The sequence below is a fragment of the Drosophila virilis genome, chromosome X, assembly GCF_030788295.1.
Source record: "Drosophila virilis strain 15010-1051.87 chromosome X, Dvir_AGI_RSII-ME, whole genome shotgun sequence".
NCBI lineage: Eukaryota > Metazoa > Arthropoda > Insecta > Diptera > Drosophilidae > Drosophila > Drosophila virilis.
This window is the reverse complement of record NC_091543.1, coordinates 19,397,455-19,421,960: the sequence shown is the minus strand read 5'-3', so window position 1 is coordinate 19,421,960 and position 24,506 is coordinate 19,397,455. Positions and strand designations below refer to the sequence as shown.

Here is a 24,506-nt window from a genome sequence, read left to right as displayed (position 1 = left end):
CAAAACTTATTTGGCCAACTTTATGTTTGTGTACGTGTCTGTGAGCGTAATTCTATGTGTGTCTGTGTGTGCGTGTGTGTGTGCTGCCACTGTGGCTGAACATAGTTAAAATAAAAGGCAGGAGTATGCGGCACATTCGTTTGCCCATAATTAGATGCATGTACGAAGTTTGGCCTACATAATGATAGGGAGATGCTTTTCCTCTTATATTTGTGGATGACTTGAATGGTTGAATGGGTAAATAGGTGCACGTACTACGGCCGGCTGTGTCTATGGGTGGGTGGGCTGTGTGGGTTTATGGTTAGTTGATTTCTCACTTACCGAACACTTCTCCTCGTCCCAGCGAAATTTACAATTGTCCCGCTCATTACACTTTAAATCGCTTGATATGCAGGTCGCGTCCTCGCAATCGTACTCGTCGTCGGTGCAGGCTGTTTTTTTGTGGTAGGCAAAAATTCATGATTAGAATTTAACTTGAATTGCCCTAAAATGATACAGTCGGCATCTCACCGACTGCGCTATACTCTGTTCGCAGTGTTATTACAGTTTAAATTAGTCGAAAATACTTTTCGTATACTGACTCTATGACTGTGATCAACCGTAGTATAGTATATATAAAGCAGACTTTATCCTTGGAAGTACGTACAGCAAGAACGACTGTTTACAAAATCAATGCTTGCAGCGGCAATACTCCCGTTAGACATTCTATAGGGTAAAAAAATGGCCATCAGCAGCAGACACAAAAGCAAATAGACATAATCTCAAGCACAAATAGTCCTGCAGCAACAATAATTGCAATGCCTCGGTAACTGGCAGCTAAAAGTACAAGCTTAGACTTCGGTCTCTGCCTCCTGCTCAGCTTTCACCATAGCCTGAGGCTCAGTTTCTTCCCAATGTCTCGGCTGCAGGCTCAGTTTTGGCTGTTACCTAACAATTGTTAGCCTTGGCTAGCACTGGGCTGGGAGTTGTTAACTGTAAAATGCCAAAAAGAGCTCTGGCAAAGTTAACACAATGCCAGGAACAAAGGACAATCGTTGAATGACAAAGGAGTGCTTAGCCTTTGGCAACAGGCGGCAATCACGCAAAACTGGGCTAGGAGGCTGACAAACAAACAGACAGACAAACAAACAGTTTGGCGGTAAATGTTAGTCTATAAGCAACAACGAGATACATACATAAGTAGTTAGCAAGACAAAGGCATGGACAAGGCCGAGAGACAGTTGTTAGTCAACAGAAAAGGAAAAAATAACTGACAGCCAAAAAGCCGCCCAAAAATCCATTCAAAGAGCCGTCGCCGTTTGTGGTGTTTGGGTGCAGCTGAGGGATAGCGTTAGCTTAGCACAGGATTGTCCAGGCTTTGCCCTATTCCATTGTCCTGCCACCACTTCTACTACTGCCGCTGCTGCTGCTTGCTTTGAGACGTTCCGTTAACACACGTGCCGCAAATTTGAAGGATTTGCTGCCGCAACCAACGCCACCGCCAGCATAACTTAGTGTGCGTTGAGTTTTGAAATGTTTGAAATGGCCTAGTTAAAATTGTAAACTTACTTCCCGTTCCACGGTCCCGGAATGCTGTGTACAGAATTGCGAATGTTGAATTAATCGCACTTTGTTCCGCGTAAAATCGCATGTGCAGAATGTTCGACTCCGCCGTAATGCTCTCGCCCGCCGAACCACAAAAGTTTTTCACTCTGCAAACAAAAAAAAAGAAGAATTTAACAAACGATGAAGAGGGGTAGAGGTTAAAAATACAGATCAAATAAAAGAAAACATGGCATGGCAAATATACAATCAATATTGGGGTGTAAAAATGCTTTTAGCTTCGTTTCGCAGCATCGCGGGTTAATTTAAAATTGTGCACTCTCATGCTTGAGCCTAAAACGAAAAAGCTAAAGCAACACCTGCAGAAAGCTTCGTAATGGGTTATATATATTTAATTTAGACATATTTTATCCTTTCAGAGTTCATGAATTTATGAATTATTTATCATATTCTATAACTCGATGATGACTTAGGTAATTTAAAGGTAATAATATTTGAAGAAACCAATCAATTTGGTAATCATGTTAAATTGCTAGACTACCTTATACCCAACTTAGTAGGTCTTAAGTTTATCATCAGTTTTCATAGCTTAGGACTATGTTCAGAATGTGCCAAGCATAAGCTTAAAATTGTGCAAATTGACTTTCGGTTGAAACTTAGCTAGGTTCACATTAAAGCACAATAAAACATTGTCATTGATTTGGTAAACTGGCTTTTCGCATCTATGAGCCCAAGTTTTGATTCTCAGATTTTGTACATTGTAATTATTTTGAAACAAATCATCTGTAACATTTTTCCAGTAAAGTCTCAGCTGCCGTTTGAAATTTGAGTTCATGGTAAAAAAAAACAATTGCAATGCCGGGCTTAAATATATATATAGAATCCACTACATATTGCCAAAGAATTGAAGTTCATTTGAATCTAATATACTCCTTATGTACGCTGGTTTTTTCGATCCACACCATGCCATGCCCATACTTGAGTGAATGTTTAGGTTGATATGTTGCCTGGCCAACACGTTTGCTAAATTGTTACGAAAAGTGAATTTAAATAGAAACCGAGGGGACGTCGGACAACAGAACCAAGGACAATATCAAAGGTATTGCCAAAGGCAATGGCAACTAGAAAAAAAGCAGAAGTAATTACCTTCGGTATGCCGACATTTAAATACTCTTCCATTCTAAATAAAGTGTCTTGGTTATAATGCATGTGCTTTTGAAGAGTCAAGAGCTAAGAATTTGACATATTTTTTATACTGATAACTGCTAGATGATGATATTCAATTGAAGAAGTGCCTTCAACATGAAAAGTAGCCTGCAGACATATGTGTCTTTCTCAGCATAGCTTTGCTGTTTGTGAATTTGAATACCCTGCGCAAGGGTATAACAAGCACCGGATCAATCGACCTGACCGACAAGACAGGCAGCCCCAGCTAGACGGCCAGTCAATCACATTGAGTGGTGCTGTCGTTGCCGTTGCCGTTGGCGTTGCCCCCGACGCCAGCATCGGCGACATATTCCCATCAGTGTGCACAAAAGCCGGAACCCTATAGCTGGCCCCAAAATCGAATGGCATTGCAAGAGTGCGGCTGAGAGGGAGAGAACAGGAGAGCTGGGACTGAGGCGCAACAAGTGGAAATATGTTGGCGTGTTAAAAGAGGGATGTGCCCGACTGAATGGCACATGGCGAATGGCAAATGGCAAATGGCAGATGGGTCGCCGTCGGTTGGTGGCACAAAACAATTCCAGTTGGACGAGTCAAAGGCGCCGCCGCAACTTCCGCTGTCATACAATTTACTTGGGCTGGTAATAAATTGAAATTTTGCTTTACATGCTTTGATCTTTACAGCGTTAGAAAATGCTTTTTGGCTGGCTTCACATTGTGGCGCATTCGTGAAGCGGAAATTGGTTTGTGGCACAAAATTGCGTATACGCCACCCATCGGCAGTCATTGGGATAGCTCTTAACTCTTACCTTAATGGCATTACTGTTTGCTCTGGGAATATATCCAGAAAGTTGGTCTCGCAGTCATTCGGCTTGCTCAGATGGAAGTCCAAAAATTTCAAAAATATCTTAAAAAGAGAGGGAAAGAAAATTGTTGTAAGAAGTTGCGTGTATATGTGACCAAAGTGAAGCCACACCCACCTTCCAGTTGTCTTTCACCTGTATGCGCCAAATGCAGTCAAGAGCAATCTTATCGCGTATCACCTGCTCCCTTATGTCAGCTGGGACATCTGTTGAGTTGATGAAGCCCTCGTAGCCGTCCTTCTCAATGGTGCAATTGAGGTCCGTGCTGGGCGCCTCTCGATTTCGATCGAGATACTCGTAGACGGCACTGAAACCTGTGTATTCGATGGTGTCGTCTGAATGGAAATGCAGCCACAGATACCGCTCTTTCGAGGTTATTTCCGGTGGGAAATCTGTGCCACAGAATTTGCCAATTAGTGTTGAGAAACCGTATTGTCCATCGCGTATCTGGAAAAGTCAGCGAAATAGCTTGAAAAACTTGATCAAAACTAAAAAAAAAAACTAGGCTAAAACTTGCAACAGCATTTATTCTTATGATTGTGGTTAGCAAAAGTAATTAATATTAATTTGAGAATTTTCTTTACGAAAAGCACCCTGTGGCCTGCCCGTATAAACACCGTTTTCTCATGTCATAACAGCTCGGGGGTTTTCTTTTGAAAGTGAGCAGTGTCCAGCTTGTAGTTATCCCGTTTTCACATGTCATAACAGTTCAAGTCCATTTATGTTGACAAGCTGAACTTAATCTGGAATTCATATACTTGTGCGCAACTGTGGCAACGCTGCATTGCCAAGGTGACAAACACCTCTTTTATAAGCATGGCTGGGCAGGGGTCGCGTAATTTAAAATGTCATTTACGACTGTCAAGCTAACTGATCTGAAATGCGATGCCCATGTCAAATTGAATCCGATGTGATTAATCAAGCAAATAAAAATGTATATGGCAAGGTGGCAACATCCACCGTGCTGATAAAAAGATATGGAATAACAAATGTTATCAGAGTATTATATATTTCTTATGTCATAATGAAACCTGTGACAAATTAAATCTAAAGCGAAATACAATACAATAAAAATATGCTGCATCACGTAAGCCAGTTATATCTTGATGGGTGACAAAGTTCATTCGAGCTAATTAGGAGATGCTTATGGACATGATGTGGCAAAGAGACAGAAGCATTAGCCTGTAATACTGTTAAAAATCTTCATAAATATTAACACATGCGAAATGCCTAACGCAGTGCCTAATGTAATTTTAATTAGTTTTTGCCGCAGACCGACAAATAACTTGTTTCGTTTCCCTTTAATATACATAACTGGCTGCGCGCCAATTAAAATTATTTTCTAATTATCAGCTAGCACAAAATGTGCAAAGTTTTATCATACATGTATGTGCATAGATGTGCGGATGTGTCGTTAAAGTTTATAGGCTGGGTTGGCGGTCACTTTTGAAATAGGGGGCGGCCACTTGAAAGTTGCTTGTTGAATGACGTTGCGCATACGACATGTGGGCGGCAGCTGCAACAATCGGCAAGGAACTGTCCAATGTCAACTTTCAATTAAAACTTTGGCAGATAGAGAGGGCCATTTTGTAAAAACGGCCATGCAAATACGTCTGCATGGAGAAATGCCAAAGGCTTGTCTGCCTGCCGCTGGCAAAATGTAAAGAAAACTATTCACAAAGTTTTTGCCAAGAACCGGACTAAGGTTTGTTTAGCTGCTGCTGCTCTTGTTGTTTCATTGCCTTTGCTTTGGCTGGCAACAACATTGTATCTATAATGCGAAGGCATTTTGTTGTTGTCCAATAATTGCTGGACTTACTTACTTCGAGAAAATCAAATTTGCACTCCTCCTTGGCCTCAATATTAAACGAGTTGCGAAAGTCCAGCCGTATGATTTGTCCCTTCGGTGCTGTAATTAGAAGCAAATAAACAGTTTATATCTTAAGTAATGTGTGCACGTAGTGATGAAAGGAAGAAAACGATCTGTTTATTTATTTATGTTGCCCCAATGTCAATCAGATTAAAGAAAATCCTCAGGCTAACAACAACAATTTGTTTAACAGACTTACTCTATAAATATGTAAAAATAAAAAAAGAAAACATTTCCGCGCTGTTTTAACACAGCCCTGAAGCCAACACACTGTGGTATTTGTGTCAACTATCACCTGTTTAATTACATATAGAGGAGCTGTCTGCAAACAAATTTAAATAACGTTAGGAAAACTCATGTTCCCGATTTAAAATTCGTGAAAGGTAGTGCATAATTATATTATGCTTTTGCAGCTGCATAACGCTATGCTAGCTCTAGTTAATCTCCGAATCTAATTTTTTTAACGGAAGCCATATAATATTTATAATTGAGGCAAAGCTTTTGGCACAGACTATGTTAATGAAACACAGCTAATGCTGTGTTTTAATACAAAGTTATATGTTCAATAGATTAAAGTTTAAATTTTCGATTCCATATAGTGTATACATATATATATATATATATATATATATATTCCCTGTCACCATCAACACGCTTGAAGAAATACCCAAATTTGTCTAGTTTTTAGTATTTTGGGGAAAGTTATATAAATGAGACTTTAATGTCTGCCATAGACACAATCTATGACAAAGGGGCCTTCTTTGACTAAAATCGCAACATGACTGCGATAGGGTATTAAATAATTGCTGGAGACAAATGCTCCAAACCGCTTTTGGAACACCGAATGAAAGGATGTGTTCTGCATAAAGCATATATATTCTTGATCAGTAACAACATTCGGTACACACATGTCCCTCTCTCCGTCTGTCTGCTTCTATGCAAACTTGTCGCTCAGTAGTAAAGATATTATCATGCAACTTTTGAAACGTCCGTGTTTCTATATCATAATATAAACATAGCATCGATTTGCTTAATATAAACTTCTTGTGCGATCAACTTATTTGTTTTTTAGGATATCTTGGCCAAACTTAGCACTTTTTAGATTCATTATGCTCCTTGCATGTGAACTAACCCATTTTAAAATCCTATTACTTTGTTATACAGCTCTCTTTTTCAAAATACTTTCACCGCTCATTATTGTTTTTATAGTAGTGTAGGAAAATGTTTAAATAATTAAATTAGCTAATGTCTAAAATTCATATGTCTTAAATAATTTGTTTTTCAACTAAGATGAATCAATATTTGGTTAGAATATTTGGTTATTATTTTTTAAGTGATTAGAATTCAGCACAATGAACTCTGGTGCTGAAAAGATGCGTCTGCGCCGAGCTGACAAATGGGTTAAACGGCTGATAACGACCGAAACCTTAGAACGCATCAATGGCCCAGCGTATAATACTTGAAAAGGCGCACGCACACACAGTAACCCATAAAAGGATCTACAGCTTGTGGCGGCAACCGGGCTAACCACACCAGGCTAGGCTAAGGCCTTCTTTGGTATACATAACATAATGGAAATGTAATGAAAGTGTAAATCACAGAGGTTTGGTCAAACAAATGCGATGTTTGTGCTAGCTCTGAATGTGAATGGGGATTTTCACTCTGATTGGCCTTGACACAAACACTAAGAGAAAATAAAATGAAAGAAAGAAAGCAGAGCTTCTATCTATGGTATAAGCGCCCCTGCTGCTCGGTCGCCCTGCCGGCGCATGTGAGCTGGAGCATCAATTTGGACTTCTGAATAGCATTTCCTGCCCACGCAGCTCAACACAAATTGAAGACTAAATGAAAAACTAACCACAAAGCTGGCAATGCCAATTGATAGACGAACACAAACTCATTGTAATTACATTACGCAAGCGTTTCAAAGAGCTGCTTCTGTGACCCAAAACTAATTATTTGCCATACTGTATACTACCTGTGAGGCACATACCTATGTGCAGGTCAGGTTTTGAATCAAATGGTATTTTAGACAATGCAAATGGAAAAAGATTTAAGCTTCTTATGTGCAATCAGCACTTTACAATATTATTCAATATATATATATATATACGTGTGTGCATTAAATAGCTAGCAGGTATGTAGCGGGAAGTTAATATAAGGTTGGGTTCTTTGTTTGTAACATTTAAGTTTTGAAAATCTAAATGAAATATGTCAATATTCCGGATCTATAAGGATCACTGTGATCAGCATCAGCAGTTTCTGCTATCTTTGTCGATACTTTAACGCTATCGACTTCGATTACAAGAAACTTATAACATGACCTTTTCAGATTTATTAGAGGAATTATAAATGAACGTACATATTTCAGATTTTTGATCACTCTTTCTCCCTCTATTCTCTCACTCTTTTCCTGTCTCGAAAATAAGATATTCTTATGGCAAAATTCATGTGGAGTCATAAATTGTAGAGGTGGTTGTTTTGTATGTGTCACAGTGGCCACAGTTCTGGATTTGAATTCCAAGCATTTTCTCTTTTATTCTTCTACGTCTAGACTACATATACCTTAATCTTGTATTTTTTTTATATTTTTTGTATGAAATGTGTAGAGGAAAATGCTTTAGAAATCAGTTGCACAATATTTGTAGTTGGGAATTAAGATGAATGAATTAACAGCAATTGACTTACATAACTGAGAAGTCGTGTATCCTTAACGCTTGCCACACACACACACAAGTACAGACAGAGATGAATGGGAGTAAATTATACACACACACACGCTTGATACTAATGCAGCCGCTTAACATTTGGATCGCTGGCATCAGACAACCGCCAACAGGCAACATGTTCGTACCTCCCTCCACCCAATTGGTCCTCAGCCACTGTCTATCGGCCGGCTCACCATATTGTTATGCAAATGAGCCTGCCACTCCCCATGGCAGTCAGCCTATCTTTTTCTATCTATCTATCTTTCTAGCTGTCTGTCTAAGCTAACGCACATATGTAAAGTTAATACAGGACGCAAGCACAAACACACACACACACACACACACACACACACACATATGCACAAACTCACAGAGTTTCTCTCTGTTACTCACTGAGACGCAGATACTGCTGAATCCGATGATGGTATCCGCTGATGCGTGCCTATAGAATGTCAATCACTTCATACTGTAGGTTTTATCTGGGCTGCTCGCTCCGCATGCAGTCATGTTGTTCGCATTTTGTCTTAACTGACAAATGATTTTGGCCCTGTTTACAGATAAGCGTCAAGTCAAAAGCCAGTGAAGCGCAACTAGCGCAAATATGACGACTGCGCCTTGCCACAGGAAAGCCAAATCCTAATCCAAAGCCAAAGCCAAACTCAAACCCAATCTTAAACTGAAACCCAGTCGCTGCGTCAATTCAAATCGCATTTGGAGGCCAGCAGGATAACATGCTAAAGCTTTTAATAGGAAGCGTTAGCAGATGGCTTTCTCCCTCCCGGTTCTGGCTCTGGCTCCCTAAATTGGCTGACTGACTGACATCTGAAATGTCAACACAATGGTTTTCGCGCACTGCATCTTGGTTAAGACTTGCAATTATTTGCAGTAAGTGGCATCAGCAGCAAAGTGCTTGCCATATAAACTTTAACGAGACCTTTTCCCACCCTCTTTCGAGCGGCATTCACATGCCACAGGAAGTTGGCTATGAACTGTCTTGCATAAAACTATATTCCAGCGATTGCCTGCAGGTTGCACTCATACTGCAGCATGTTTAAACTGAGTAATCATTTTGAATAAGATGAGTTTTCAATAAATGCCAGCTTCTGTGCACGACTTACTCATATCGATGTATACACATACTCATTTCAGAAGTGTACATGACAGTGCCTTCGATTAGACTGACACTCATTGAAGATGCCTATTCGCATTTTATAAATAAAAAACATTTTTGAATATAATGTGAGTTGCTTAGTAGTAATAAAACGAAAAACCTTGCTTAATAATAAGAAGAAAGAACGTCTCTCCATGACGCACCGAAGAACAAATTCCCTTGTAGAACTATTGCAAATATTCAAGAGCCATTTGTGTAGTTCGTGTTTGCTTAGTTTCAGGAAAATATCTTGAACATACAAACACTAATACATCGATCAATTCTTCCTATAGAGCTATATAATAGAGTAGTCAGGTCTTCTTAAGGTTTTGTCAATATGTAAAGAGCTTTTGAAACTTTCAAATTTGGTCAAGATATCCTGAAAAACAAATAATAATAACCAATTCAACCAATCCCCCCCTGCTATGTAAGCTAGATGATATAGTGGTTCGATCCGGTCGGTTTCTGCAACAGAGAGAAGGAGTTTATAAAGTCGAAAACATGTTTTCCATCCATGCTAAATGAATTTCACGAAAAAATTATAATACAGTTAACAAAGCTATTAAAACTATAAAATAAACTCCTGTCTTTAGAGTGCTACCTTTGCGTATTTGAACTTGTCAAGCTAAGTTCTTATCTGCCTTGTAGACTTGTCGCAAAGGGTTTTCAATTGGAATTTGTGTTCGACTATTTATCGAGTTATCGATTTACGCACTGCAAATAACATACAACATAACACAAGTATTCATTAAATGTGACTCACCTGTTATCACTCTCGTGCAGTTAATGTTCTTTGGATATAGGTTGGGATATTCGGGGCTGTAGAGCTCGTTCTTGGTGGGATCTCCCTCAACGAATAGCCTGCAACGGTCCACCTGATCCTCTTCTACCTGGCGCTCATAACGGCCCGCCCGCGGCGTCCGGAAAATGGTCAACGCCTGCTCCTCATCGTCTAATTGGCTTATGGGCGTGGCAAATGCTGTGCTGTTGGCGGTGGTGTGCACCTCAGCTTGGTGGTCTCGATCGCGTGCCTTTATTGTCAGTGGGGCCAACGTTGTTGATTCGCTTGGGTCGGCTGAGGGGGTTAGAAAAAAAGTTGGAAACAGGGCTTAGACACTGCTGTCAGAAGATGTCAGCTGGACTTATGCGAGATGCGTTTCGCATATTTTTATAAAATTTACGGGGTATTATCATAAAAATAATCATGAGGATTAAAATGTATGCCAGAATAGCGTTGCTTTTTATTAATAATGCGCATAACTTTTACTGCAACAGCGAATAAATAAACTTTTCGCTGCACCTATGCAGCAGCTGCAAACTTTACGCACTTGTGACGGCAACATGAATTATCCCACATCCGCCTTCCAGCTGCCAACCGTCATCTGCCGCCCACCACGGCCCATCAAATGGCCCCAAAAAGTAGGCAATGCACATTTTTAAAGCCTCAACTCTTTCAATTCGCACTCGCCTACACAAACTCAAACTGGTACTCGTACTCGCACTCATACTTGTGTATACTCATAGACTCGTTTAAGTATATTTGAACTGTCGGGGCAAGTAACAGTGCAGTTGCAGCTGTAACGCAACTGTAACTGTAACTGCGTCTAAACAACAATCGTTAAGCCCATGTAAAGTGGCCCAAAGCACACACGGCAGTTACAGCGTTTATATGTGTGTGAGTGTGTGAGTGTGTGTGTGTGTGCCTCGAGCACCTTTTTGTAGGGCATTGCCATTTGCAAGCCAAAATAGTCTATAGAGAGTGTAAGCGACCTTTAGTTGCTCTTTAAAGCAATAAATATGTGTGTAAGTAAAACTGTTTTTCATGACTGATTGATTGACTGACTGACTATGGAATGCTATGGAAAGGATCCTGTAAGCTCGAACTACAACTGTGGAAAATTAATGGAAATGGTTGTTGAATCTAAGCTTTCATTATCTCGGATCAGAAAGGCAACTTTTTATATATCATCCGATGGAAATTAATCGTATTATCTAAGAAAAATATAAATAAAATAATTATAATTGAAAGCATTTTAACAAGCGAAGCTTAATTTAATTTTATTTTAATGGAAATTTAAATTTTGTTTTAGATAGTATAGGTTCCCATTAATTCATTTGGGCCCGAATCCTGTAATAATTAATTAAATTTTCTCTTGTTGGCCTTTTGTTACCACAAAGTTCTTTCATGCTATGCAGAGCTGTGTGTGTGTGTGTGTGTGTGTGTGTGTGCGTGTGTATATGCAAGCGCCTATACTTATATCGTTTATGGCTCCTTTTGCTGCTGGCAAGTGTAACATGCATTTGCACAAAGTTTGAATTACCTCAGTATACGTTTTATGAGGCGTAGAGTATTAACGCCCAGTGGCACACACACACACACACACATGCGCACGCATATTAACAGTACACTCTCTCGGTGTATGTATGTGTGTGTGTTTGCGATTGCCAAAGTGTTTGCGCCGCATTATATGGCTGCTAGTGCCTAATGATGTAGCAACAAATTTAATAAACATATTAAGTGTTGATGTTTTTGTAATCGCACAGCCGGCTCCACCCACCCGCCCGCTACCTACTACGCGATGCCACTTTTTGCCGTAGGTTGATGTTATTGCTCTGTGCGCCGCATGTGGCATCTATGGGTTAATACTTGTTAAAGTATGCATGGGTGTGCGATAGTGTGCGTGTGTGTGTGTGTGTGTGTGAGTGGCATCCATTTGCCGTATGTCAGAGCTGCTTATTTCCGTTGCCTCTGCCGATGCTGCTGCCACTTGTCGTTGTTAGCATCATGCGACAATTTGCAACATAAATTAAATTAAACGCAATTTAATTTTAACAACAATATTAAATACTATTTCTCATATTGCTTTTATGTGCATATACTGCCAGTATGTACATATAAGCTATTGCTACTTGCATCCATAAATCACACGAGCAAACCGATTTTAAACTTGTTCTAAACTCTCCAATTTAAACATGCCTTATTTTAAGACTAGCAAAATGAAATGCTTGCGTCTATTTAATTTGATCCCATTATTATTAATGGCATGTCTATGGTGTGTGTGCGAGTGTGTGTGTGTGTGTGTGTGTGTGGTTGGACATGTGCGTTGTTTACATTGTTAGCAAAATTGGAGACCATTTAGTTGCCAACTACTTTGATGTGGGTTTTCGTCTATGGCTATTTGTGTGTTTTGGTTGATTGGATTTATTGACTACCTCTGGCTGCGTTACGGACAGTCTAATTAAATAGATGCCTGCATCTATTAATTAGTATTTCCATAGTCTTAACCATAAATTTTATATGATACTTTGGTATCTATACGTATACATGTAATATTTATATACCAATAAATATATTCATGATAATTCATGTCACATGATATTATGAAATTCGCATAGAGGAGTCATGTTCAACAAAATTAAATGCTCGATTGATTTTCTATTCAAGCTAAAAGTGTTGTCGACTCATGCTGGTTTTTAATACAATCTTGAGCAACTCGCTCAATTAGTACACAACTTATTAATGTATATAACTTTTAATTACTTATATGATTCTCAACCTGAACAGCTTGAGCATATTGTTCCCATTTATTGGAGCTGGCGCCCTTTCGTTAAGCCAGCACTGTGTAAGTTTCGCCTGCTCATTGGCAGGCTTAATGTTTGCTTCGGGCTGTTTGTCCTTTTTGGGACACCTCATCAGAGACTGTTCCTTGATGGGTTCGCACTTTCGCTCAGTTTGTGTCTTTAATTGCGCTTTTAAGTGTGACTGATTGTATTGACACTTGCAGCCCGGGCTGCGCTGGCACTTTATTGAATTGCCTCGGCAAAGAGGGAGCCGTAAATGGTATGCGAGGGCACAACCTGAGCAGGTGGCGACGCGAAAAGCCCATTTGCCACTATGTCACGGGAGCTTAGCAAATGTGTCTGGTGGTGTGGCGGCGGGTATCGGAGGTTTTGCGACTGGGTTGCTTAATTGTAAATTTAACACGCTTCACCCTACCGCCGCTCGCCCATCGCACATCGCTCTCGCCCCTCGCGCGTTGTCCGTCTCTACGCATTCCCTTGAAATGCCACACACATTGTCGTGGCCTCGTTATTACCGCACACAGCAGCTGCGCTTGTTCACACTTTTGTTTTAGTTGTAATACCCTTGTCGATCTGCTTTTGCGCCCATAAGTTTAACTTTCAACTTTTGGTATCCGCACCCACGCACACACACAAGCACACACACGCGTGCGAGCACACACGCACACACTTGATTTAGCCGCGCTCAGTCGCTGTTCATTTATATTCATATTTGCATGAGTGTGTGTGTGTGGGTGTGTGTGTGTATTGGTGTGTGTGTGTGTATGTGTGTGCGCGTTAGCTGTTTGGCATTTACGTATCTTAGCCCTGCCACGCCCCATATAGCCTCCGCTGCCGCTGGCATCCGCATGTATCGCTATCGTCGCCGTCGTCGTCGTCGTCGTCGTCGTTGTAGTTGTTGTTGCATGTATTTCATTCGCAGCAGTTATTTGCTTTAATACACTCAATAGACTTAACACATTTTGCACGCCTCACTTCATCCGGTGGCAGCGGCGGCGGCAGCGGCGGCGGCAGTGTAGGCAACACCGAAACGCATACCGCCCCTCGCTGTGGCACAACTCACCGCCCGCTGTTCTGTAGTTTTCTGCAATAAATTTTGCATTTTGCTTGCAGCGCCAGCGACAACCAGAGACAAGGAGAGGTTGGAGAGAGGGCGGGGCTTTGGCATTGCTTTGCCTGCGACATTCCATTTTTGTGTCAGACAGCTCCGACTCCAGCTTATACGATGTATGCATGTGTTTGCCCCTACGCAGCCCCCCTCCCCGCCCCCTGGCCGACACCACTCGGTAACTGTGACTTGTCCATGACTGTGTGCATATTTATAGTTTTGTATTGTCTGCTGCCGTCGACGCTATTATCCAAAACAAAAAAAAAAAAAAAAAGAAAAGCGAAACTCTTATGCGACGACGTCGAACATTTTATATCCTTGGCAAGACGTTCTGTAGGGACTTTCATTTCTGGCCCATATGCCAGGGGAAGCCATAAAATATGAAGCCTTGGGCACGGCAAACTGGTTTCAAGTCGATCTCATTCAATAATTCTTAGTTTTTATATTTCTCTAACCAGCAAATAATCTGAATAGGATATGGTAAAGGGTGGAAGTGCAAGTATATGAGGCAGATTATCAGCATTGTTGCAGTAACATATAAAATTAGGCTCTCGCGAGTTTTTACTGCCTGTAATTCTCAAGTGGTTTTGGCTCAAGCTGGGGAAAACGGCTGGCAAACCTAGAGTTCGGTAGCAAAGTCTGCTGGCTATACAAATGTTGACAATAATATTTTTTAATCATTTTATATGTAAATTAAAAGTGAATTTATCAAAATGTTTCAAATATTTTAATTGTCAAAGCAAACGAATCATTTTTAATTTAATTAATTTGCTTACGTCCAAGAGTTGCATTTCATATATTTTTATTAGAAATTTACAGTTTGACAAATATTCAAGTAATTCATATGGTAAAATAAATAATAACGTAAACAGTATTGAGTTACGTTAGCGAGTTGCTGATAGCAAGGGGTGGGGAATAAAAAGGCTTCAATGGGGAAAAGCAAGCCATTGTTAGCTGCATAAAATGAAACTGATAAGGACATCTGCAGATAAAGTTATTATTATTATTAAATGCATGTGTAACTGCAGCAGGAAAACATAATATCCGAAAGAGGATTGCCTGACAGTTGACTTTGGCTCCGGCTCAGCAGTAGCTGCCATAAGGGGTTGCTAAGTAAACAAATATTGTATTGTGTCTTAGTTTTACAGCAACAGCAGCATATGCCAAAGGACCTCCTTAACAGACAAGGATCTCTGTCATAAGTTACTAATTGGTTACGCTAGCAGCTGTTGAGCCAATGTCTGCTGCTAGTTGAAAAACTCTTAAACAAATTAGACCCTAATGCATATATATAACATAAAGAGTTTAATACTTGCATAATGAGATGAGAGCCAGAAAGCTTTCTAAAAATCGTGCTTGGCGTGTGAGGGGGTATATATTTGAGAATATTCTGCGTAACTCAGGAACGGAACTCAACATAGTTGCGGCATTTGCCATTTTCAACAATGCGAGCATTTAAGCTGGCAGCTTCTCGGCACAACACATGTCGTGTACGCCCTGTTGTCGTGCGTTTTGATGGATTTGCAACTGGTTTCGTGAAATGCCAGTTTCGAGCACATTTGATTTTTACATTAAGCATTTGAGGCTTAGAAAATCATTTGTGGGGGCGTCTGCCGTCGAGTGGACAACACGTTGCGGTTGAATGAAGCTTCTCGGCTCATAAATCATCAAAATTTGACAAAAATTTCACTGATGATTGATAACAACAGACATTCTTTAAATTGGCCAAACAAATGAATTTCCCAAGAATTCAATTTGTACATTTATTTATATAATATTTTATTTATATAACTTTGGCATTTCTCGCAGTTGCGACTGACTTTAAGACACGTTTCTGTTAAGCACTGCAAACATCTAAAATTGTCATATAACATTGTGTCGAAATGAATAAGACTATTTAACTATTTGACTAGCAGTAAATTAAGCATAATATATATTAATAATTATGAATTTCCAATTCAAATAGAAACTGCGTCAAAAATATGAACTGCTTGTCAAGGAGCATACACTTGTGCAATTAAATTGACTAGAGTTGCCTCTTGGTGTGACTCAGGGAGTTTCCGGGAATGATTACACTCCAAATTGGCCCCATGCTAACGCTGGGCAAAATTTTGTGCTCCTGCTGCATGCTCGACTGTGAAATGTGCACTGTGCAACAGACGAGTGCAACTGCGGGCCGCTACTCGCAATTAACATTGAAAAAGCTGCACTTAATGACTTGCGACTAAGAGGCCAAATAATTACCAGAAACAAACAGACAGAGCGTGGGTGTATAGATAGATATATAGGGGGGAGTGGAAGCAGCGAGCGAGAAAGAAAAAGATTTGCACAATTTATTGTTGTTCTTTTTGTAGCGCAAATACCTTCGTATTGTGCATTTCAACAATTTAAAGCTTAAAATACAAGAAAACAGCTAAAGTTGAATGCAATTACAAATGAAATGTTGATGTTCGCAGCTGAGCGAGAGCAGTTTACATTGTTTGCGATAAAACTCCTTCGAACCACACTTAATTAGTTTAGTGTGCCGCGCCAGAGTTCGAACTTCGGCTCGTAAATGTCAAAGGTTTGGTAAACGAGGCTGGACTTTGCCTCGAGCCTTCAGCCGAACCACTGAAAAGTTTTGTTGGGTTTATAGGCTTGACATATTCTTGGAAAATAGAGCAAAATTTTGAGTACACTTTTTTTCATCCCACTATTTTGGGAAAAGCCCAAGCTTAACTTTGTTAACTGCCCTTGTGCGTAACGCTTAAGGTGAATCCGCCAAAAACACAGCGATATGAATTTGTTACAAATTTTCACGGCTGACGGGCCATTATTTGTAAGTGGCAAGTACGTCGTTCAGAGGAACTTCAACAACATCATCGTCATCCTTAGCCTGGGAGCTATTTCTGCCGTGCATGACGATGTCGACTTCAATATAATGGGCCAAGCGCAACAATAACTGCGTGGCAAATGCGGCAGCCAAATGCAGCTCTAAAGTTTGCCAGCATCAAGAGAAGATGTGGATGTGGTTGTTGATGTGAATGTGGATGCGAATGGGGATGCGGATATGTGGCACGAGCATGGCAAACCCTTCTGGCAAAACGCCCCGATCAAGTGATTCCTTCATGTTTCTGAATTTCCATTTGCTGTTGTGCAGCGCCCATAAACAAAATCTGTTTTATTATTTTCGGCATAAGAAGCTGCCAAGTGTGGCGCACTCAGAGACGCACAAACTTGGTGGCAAGCCCAGCCCCAGCCGCAGCTCCTCTCTCGCACCATCTTGAGACTGGCTGTCACTCAGTTACGTGCTCGTTTCGCCACAATACAATCTGATGTTGCAATTAACAGTAGGACGTGCAGTCTGGCAAGTTTTGGCATATATTGTTTAATTACCCAACATCGACTATAATTTGTCATAAATTTAACAATTATTCCAGCTGATAATCATATGTCTGCCTGTTATAAGATTGACAGGCCTTAAATTATATAGAATGCTAAGGTAAAGTCACAAAGAGAGCACTCTATTGTTATGCCTGGGGCTCCCCAAGTGAGCAAGAGTTGAGGGAGAAGCTGCGCAGACAATCTCTTTTCCCCCTCGTATATTGGCTGCACATTCAGCAACAGCAGCTGCTGCTGGCGACAGTCTCAGCAGCCTGCCATAAGTTCCGAGGCTAACCTTTTAGAGGAGTTGGCCTGAACTGCAGGTTGGCTATTCACGAAGATATTGTTGATGGTTGCCGTTAGGTCCTTTTCAAGATATCAACTTGAACAAACCTCAGTGGAAATGTCCGTAGTTCCCAGAAACCGCACTTGAGCAACTAATATAAAAATATATTGACTGGATTACCGTTTAAAATCGTTTTGATTACATGTAGACTGTTGTTTGAACACAACCATTTTTCCTTTTTTATTTTAATTTTTCAGAGTTTTAGTGCGATATATTGCCCAGCTAAGATCAAAGCACAATGACACATCAATTTTTTTATTTAGTCAATTAACCCTTGAATCGGATTTACAGGGATACCGCAGATGAAATTGACCTGAAGCTATTATATAGCTGATGTTGCATATTAAACAAGGTAAACGGATGAAACAAACACAAACACAATCCTCTTATCCAGATATCTCCCAATTGAATTCCAATTGATTCGCGCAAAAACCAATAAATGTGCAGTATGTGCATTTATTGAATAAACCATTTTAGGAATGGTTCTGCTCTATTTACATAATTCAGAAAGCATTGAAGATTACCGTTTTGCTATTTGAGCTGGGCACATGTCAGCATTTCAATTGGGATTCAATTTAATCGGATTGACTAGGTTTTTTTTTTTGGCGATAAGCTCTTGAAAGTTGTAGGTAATATATTAGAAAATGTTTATTATGTACATCAATATGACTTTGAACCCAATTGTGGTTGTTTTGAGTGCTTAATGCGGGTACTTTTCTTTGTGTTTTGTGCATGACAAATGCAATTTACAATAGGGACTCGTCGATTCGGACAAAGCCCAGTGTCAGCCAACCCACCGCAACTAGTTGATCCGCTTGTCAATCTGTCAAGCCAAACTAAATATTTACGGTGGAATAATTTTCAAGTGCATGGCGACAGGATGCCAAAAATCAGCCAAGTGTATCGCATGGCTAAGTAATGACAGACCAAAGGACTGTCAGAGCCACAGACTCGATGCCAAACAATAATTTGCTTATGTTGTGGTAAAAGTAACTCTTTTTTTTCTTTTCTTCTTTTTGCTTCTTTGCACTTTTCCGTCGCGGCAAAAAATTTTCGAAATTGTTAAATTGAAATGAAATGCCCGACAATTGAATTGCGCCAAGCAAATGGAGAGGCAGGCTCATGTCAAAGCCAACGGCAATAGCAAAGGCAAATGGCAAAGCGAATACGAAGCGGCTGGCTAGGGTAGAGTGCAGTGTAGTTGATACGGCATAGAGGCACAGCAAAGCCGCGACAACGCCAACAACGACGACGATGACGACGACGACGACGATGATGATGATGATCTATTAACCCCAACTGCGTCCAAGTGCGATTGGATGGTGGAGGCACATGGCGTCGGACGTGTTGCCAGTGACGTGGCCTGCTACTGCCGATGCCACCGTTGCTGTTGCCATTTTAATTTGCGTGAAAGCGCAAAAAGATTTCAAAATTAAATCAGTGTGCGGCAGGGAGGACAACCCTTCCCCGTCAGGACAGCTAGGCGTGCTCACTGCAATTGAGACCAGCAGAAAACGTAGCGTAACGCACCCGACGGAACTCTTTTTAATACATATGAACTGCACTCTGCCCGAGCTCCATGAATGTTTCCATGAACCCAACCGCCCCCAAACACTCGTTCTATGTGTGTGTGTGATAGAGCCCAAAATGAAAATCTGTAGGCAAACAGTCAATGTAACACGGCAAATTTGATTTGGATGGGCTGCGTTTCACACTGGCTGCTGCTTTTTATGTCCGCTTGTTGAAAATTCGCAGCCCGCCCCCCATCTGAGTGACATATATCGAACACAACAGGTGAGCAAAAGTGCTACCAGCTGTCAGAATACTAGATGACACTGGGACTTACACAGCACAAAAATATGAATATCGAGCGTCAATGGCGACAAAACCGAACTGCTCGACATATACGCAATAAGCTCGTTACACGCGTAAATGGGGAAACTTTATAACACGCATATTTTATCAATTTTTAATGTGTTTGAGGTATTTAAATTTTAATTAATCATATTTTTTCAACAAAGCGGAGCTATAAAGGAAATGCTTGTATCGAGCATATTTTCTTAAATTAGTCAAAAATATGAATGAAATATATATATTATTTATTGCTCATAACAATAACTGAAATGGAATAATTGGTTACAAAAGGTTTAATTAGGTTTAAATATAACCATAACCGAAACGCAAAGTTACCCACAAAAGTGCCTAACTTTTGAGCTACTCTCAGCCTCAACGTACTTGTAAATATCTTTCGTGCAACCAATTTTGATTAGACGTCATCTTTTATTTTCATAAATATATTAAAATGAAATTATAAATTAAAGCAAATTAAGCCCGAATCTGGCAATTAAAAACGAACATGGCTTCAAAATATTCAGTTAAATATGTAATTAACAATTGTTCGTTCAATTGTTTCATTGGATTTGTGAAAAAATATGGTAAATCAGGGCTTAAAGATTGGGTTTAAGATTTTCTTAAAATTAAATTTACTTTTTTACCATTTTATATACGCCTCATCTATTTGCATGGTCGTGCATGGTTGAAAGGAACAGTAAGTTAAGGGTCTAGTCGTTGACTAAATGGGTACAATCCGAACTGTGGTGGCTATCCGAAGTGCGCCTTAGAGTACTCTAGGGTGTAGTCTAGGTTGTAGACGTTATACTCTCCATCGTATCCTATTGCTGGTCACTTCAGAGACAAGTCGGTTAGATTGAGTCCGCAGTCTGTCTGGACTGGAGTGTCTATTGAATTAGGCACAGACTGGAGAAACGCTCAGATCTTTGTAGTAGAGTAGAGTACTTTTCGGACATACCTGGAAGCGCCCGACACATTTTTTTTATAGCGCTTTGGGATACCCCAAGTCGAAGCGGGCACCACTATGTTCTTCTTAGGGGTCAGTCAGATGTCAGCTTGCGTGCTTTAAAACGAGCTAGTTCTTCTATAATGAACCCGTTTTTAAACACTATTAAGATCGATGTTTGCTTGTTTAGCGGTTGTTATTACCGATCCAACGTCAGCAGCAAAAGCACAGCTCATTTAGCAATGTTTACTCGTCAGCTTATGAAGCTGTCTATCTATTAAAAAGTAAGCAGACATAGAAACTGATAAATAAAATGCATGGCCAAGAATAATAGCCGCAAGGATTGAGTGTTACCAGCGAACTGAACAACGCCAACAACAACCAGAGCGCAGCTAAACAGTAGAGCAGAAAAAAATGAAAACAAACAAAAAGAAAAGCCAAAGAAAATATTACAAATAAATAAGTGAAGAGGACAGCAAACATCCTGCACGCAACACAATGTCCATTGGCACAGAAAAACTGTCTGTGGCGGGGACGAGAGTGTGAGGGGCGGGGATAGACGCATTGTTGCCAACTTAGATTAAAAGTGATAGCCAGCAGCGTTCGCAGCGTTCGCAGCGCGCCAATTGAGAAAGCAATCACAAAAATGCACTGAGGCCGTGGGTTGGAGAGATTGCAATGCAGAGGCGGCCTTCTGAGACTGGGAGATACCCTGTAAGCCGATCGAAAGTCTGCTCAACATTATTTAACAAGCAACTGCGAAGGCATACCCCATCTTTATGCACTTTTCAGAATAGTTGCACTATGGGACACCCTGTGTGATAATGCGCTTAATATGCAAGGAAAAAACCAACGATGATAGGGTGGGAAAACTGGAGAAAACGGGAAATAAACGGAAAATGGGAACGCGAACGGGATAAGCGACAAAAACTAGCGCGCTGGAGAAAAACAATTTATAATTGAAATCAGTGTCAAGACAGAGCCACAATAAGAACAACAACAATGACAACAACATTAGCAAAACAAGCTAAACCAAGAACAAGAACAAACAAGCATGTTGCTGCAAGCGGCAATGCCAATGGGGCAAGCGTTGCGGCACTTTACTCAAATGGCCAACAGCTGAGAAAGAGAGAATGGTAGAAAAAAGCGCTTTAGCTGCTGAAATTAGAGACAAAAATAAAAACACAAATTAGCTAATGTTAAATAAAGCCAATTTCGTTAAAGTTGTGCAAGCTGCTGCTGCTGCTGCTGCTGCTGCTGCTGCCGTTGCACGAGGGGCACTGTCAGCGACAGCGGACCCAGGCACAGATATGAGCCCCCAGGGGCAATGGCAATGCGTCCCTTCACAATTGGGTCAACTCACATTTGGAGCAAAACTGGCAAATGCGACGAGCCGTAAACAGAGAGAGAGGCATAAAAACAGCTTCGAATTTCAGATATTCTTAAATGCCAGCCAACTCTTCCAACTCTCGCTCTAAACGCTTTAAGTTCCATTAAATTAATTGTCAATTAGATGGTGGGCGGGGCGAATGGACGAGTGGCTGAAACTCAAAATAAAGTGGCATCAATAATTAAAGGCTCTGGCCATGAATGAGGAAAATATTGCTATGCAAAGTTTAATGTATTGCATAGCAAAAAGACAATTTCATCCCGATTAGGTAATAGATATATGTATATCTTTATATTTATGTACATATTTGTCTACAGCTTACTCGATGTCTATACGATGAATCTTTTCTACTCTTGCTCCTTAGTCAAGCACTCACTTGTTTTCTTTTTTTAGAAACTGTCTTAATCTTACATCTGATCTACAAATCTTAAACCCTTTCTCTCTGCAATCTCTTGTTAACACCCATCAAGTAATTGTGACCTTGCAGCACTTTTCTTAATGCAAATGGCTCATTCGATGTTGAATGCAGCTTAAGGACTTGGTAATGCACTAACTAACCCATTAACATGACAATATGGTCTCGTTAGAAGGACTAATGAGAATGAGTGCCGTTTCTCAATAGATATCGCTGCCACAGACCACGGACCAGCTAGCAGTTGAGATAAATGATGGTAATAAACACATATCTAACTAAAAGTTGTGGAGCTTAGAAACAATTAAATATAAATGATTGATGGACTTAAGCGTTATCCTGTTCCGCTCGCTAATGTGGTAACAATTTATTTCATATGCACAAACACAGTTTGCGTTAACATAGCATAATATGTACTTAAAAATTTAAAGTCAAATAGCTCTTGATTTGGCTAACAAAACCGAGCTTTAGGAGGGGCCTAATTAATGGACCAGGACTGGAATGGGAAGCACGTTTGCCAGTTTCCAATTTCAAATAAATATTTAAAGCCAACAAATAAATAATTGTAGGGAGCAGCAGAAATTGACGCTCCAGTTGATATCCAGAGGCGATGAACCGAATTTGTTTGTCTACTGCCTTTTAATTCGTTTGGTTTTCAAGGAAAACCCAGCCGGAACTCATTATTATGCAATGCAATTTGATTAAGCTGTTGAAAATGTTGTTGTTGGCATTTCAAGTTATGCATATTTAAATTGAATTCAGCTTTTTGGTTAGTTTTCGATATTCAATTTAAGTGCCACTCCCCCGCTTTAATGCCAGACATGACACGTGAAGGGCGAACCTTTTACATTTTTTTCTTTATTTTTTCTTCGATTTTTAGATTTCCGTTCAGATGCTCCTGTGACGAAGCTTAGCATCTTCTGAGGATTGCAAATTATTCCGGATCTGGTACCATTTTTCATGTCAAAATTATTTAATTATTGGTGAAGCGGAAAAAAAATGCAGACAGGAATGTTCAAAGTAATCAGCCTAACGTCTAACAGATACCTCGCAGTCACAAAAATATATAAAATATTTTAATTGTGCGTAAATTTGAATTTCAATTTCATCAGATATGTAGCTGACATCAGTAGATTTCCGCTATTGCTGATGTTTGATGTTCAATTAGACGTGAACATAAATTAGGTACAAATTGATAATACTAGTTCTATTTTTCAATAATATTTCCATACAAGTTCTGGTCAAGACCCAGGATAGCATATATAGCGCCCACGTTGATTGTGTAAACGTAAATGTATCCCAATGTGATGCTCCTTCTATTTTTCTGCTCTGGGCTGTTGTATTAAGGTCGTGTTTTTGTCATGTATTAATTTTCCGTCAATCCGGAATAGGAAAAACGGTCGGTCGGCGGGCGGCCGGCGGCCAGCAGCTGTTATTGTTATCCTGAAAATTCGATCTCGTCTCCTCTATCATCAGCGCCTGCCAGGGGCCAAAAGCAAATCTGAAGAGGGCCGTTAAGTGGGCTTAATTGTTATGGCTACAGTTGTGAGTGATGCTTAATTCGCAACCGGAATAGTAAACATTATTGCTTTTTCCAATTAAGCTTCTAAGTACATCGCCCTCGGTTGTGCCTTTAAAAAACATGTTGCCCTCCCGGAAAGCACTTTAAATAAATTAGATTTCAAATATCGAAAGGGCTCTTTCATTTCTTTTTATTTGTTTAATTTCGTTACATTTCGTACATTCGCAATACTTTTATTACGTTGTAATAAATGGCCACAATATTTGCAATTAACAAACAAAGAAGCCAATACATTCTTTTCCCAGCAATTTTTGTTGGGCAACAACCTTGCTAACCTTTGACAAATACCTTTCACTTGACAAGGGCAAATCTCAATTAAATTTATGGAGTGCGATTTAAAAATATTTACGGCTTGTTAATCCAACAGAAGCACGTATAAAATGACAAAATATTCTGAGAAATATTTCAATCAGTGCATTTGAAATATATGCAAACTCCGTCATGCACATGTGATATACATATTTGCAAACAATTTCTTTTACCCTTTGCGCTCATATATATTAAAATTCATTTAAGTGTAAAAATATCATATTTAAACCTCAACTGACAAGAATTTTTTAATAACTTTGACGTTTATTTTTTTTTATTATTGAGCTGGAACATCAATATTGAAAGGTCAGTTGTGCAAA

The 24,506-nt window shown here is 40.0% G+C and overlaps 1 protein-coding gene and 1 long non-coding RNA gene across 4 annotated transcripts in view; one reads left to right on the top strand and one right to left on the bottom strand.

Annotated features, from left to right (window-relative positions):
* The window catches only part of LOC138911195 (uncharacterized), a 76,264-nt gene that overhangs the window by 686 nt on the left and 51,072 nt on the right, over nucleotides 1-24,506 (top strand). The window lies entirely within an intron of this gene.
* Neto (Neuropilin and tolloid-like) overlaps nucleotides 1-24,506 on the bottom strand; it is an 83,514-nt gene that overhangs the window by 25,446 nt on the left and 33,562 nt on the right. For all 3 annotated transcript variants that reach the window (XM_015170845.3, XM_032439826.2, XM_070208916.1), the window contains exons 3-8: nucleotides 10,061-10,372; nucleotides 5,393-5,478; nucleotides 3,687-4,016; nucleotides 3,516-3,613; nucleotides 1,549-1,691; nucleotides 322-431 (exon numbers count right to left, since the gene is read on the bottom strand). In XM_015170845.3, the coding sequence (XP_015026331.1) occupies nucleotides 322-431; nucleotides 1,549-1,691; nucleotides 3,516-3,613; nucleotides 3,687-4,016; nucleotides 5,393-5,478; nucleotides 10,061-10,372 (1,079 nt within the window). The remainder of the gene's footprint in view (nucleotides 1-321; nucleotides 432-1,548; nucleotides 1,692-3,515; nucleotides 3,614-3,686; nucleotides 4,017-5,392; nucleotides 5,479-10,060; nucleotides 10,373-24,506) is intronic.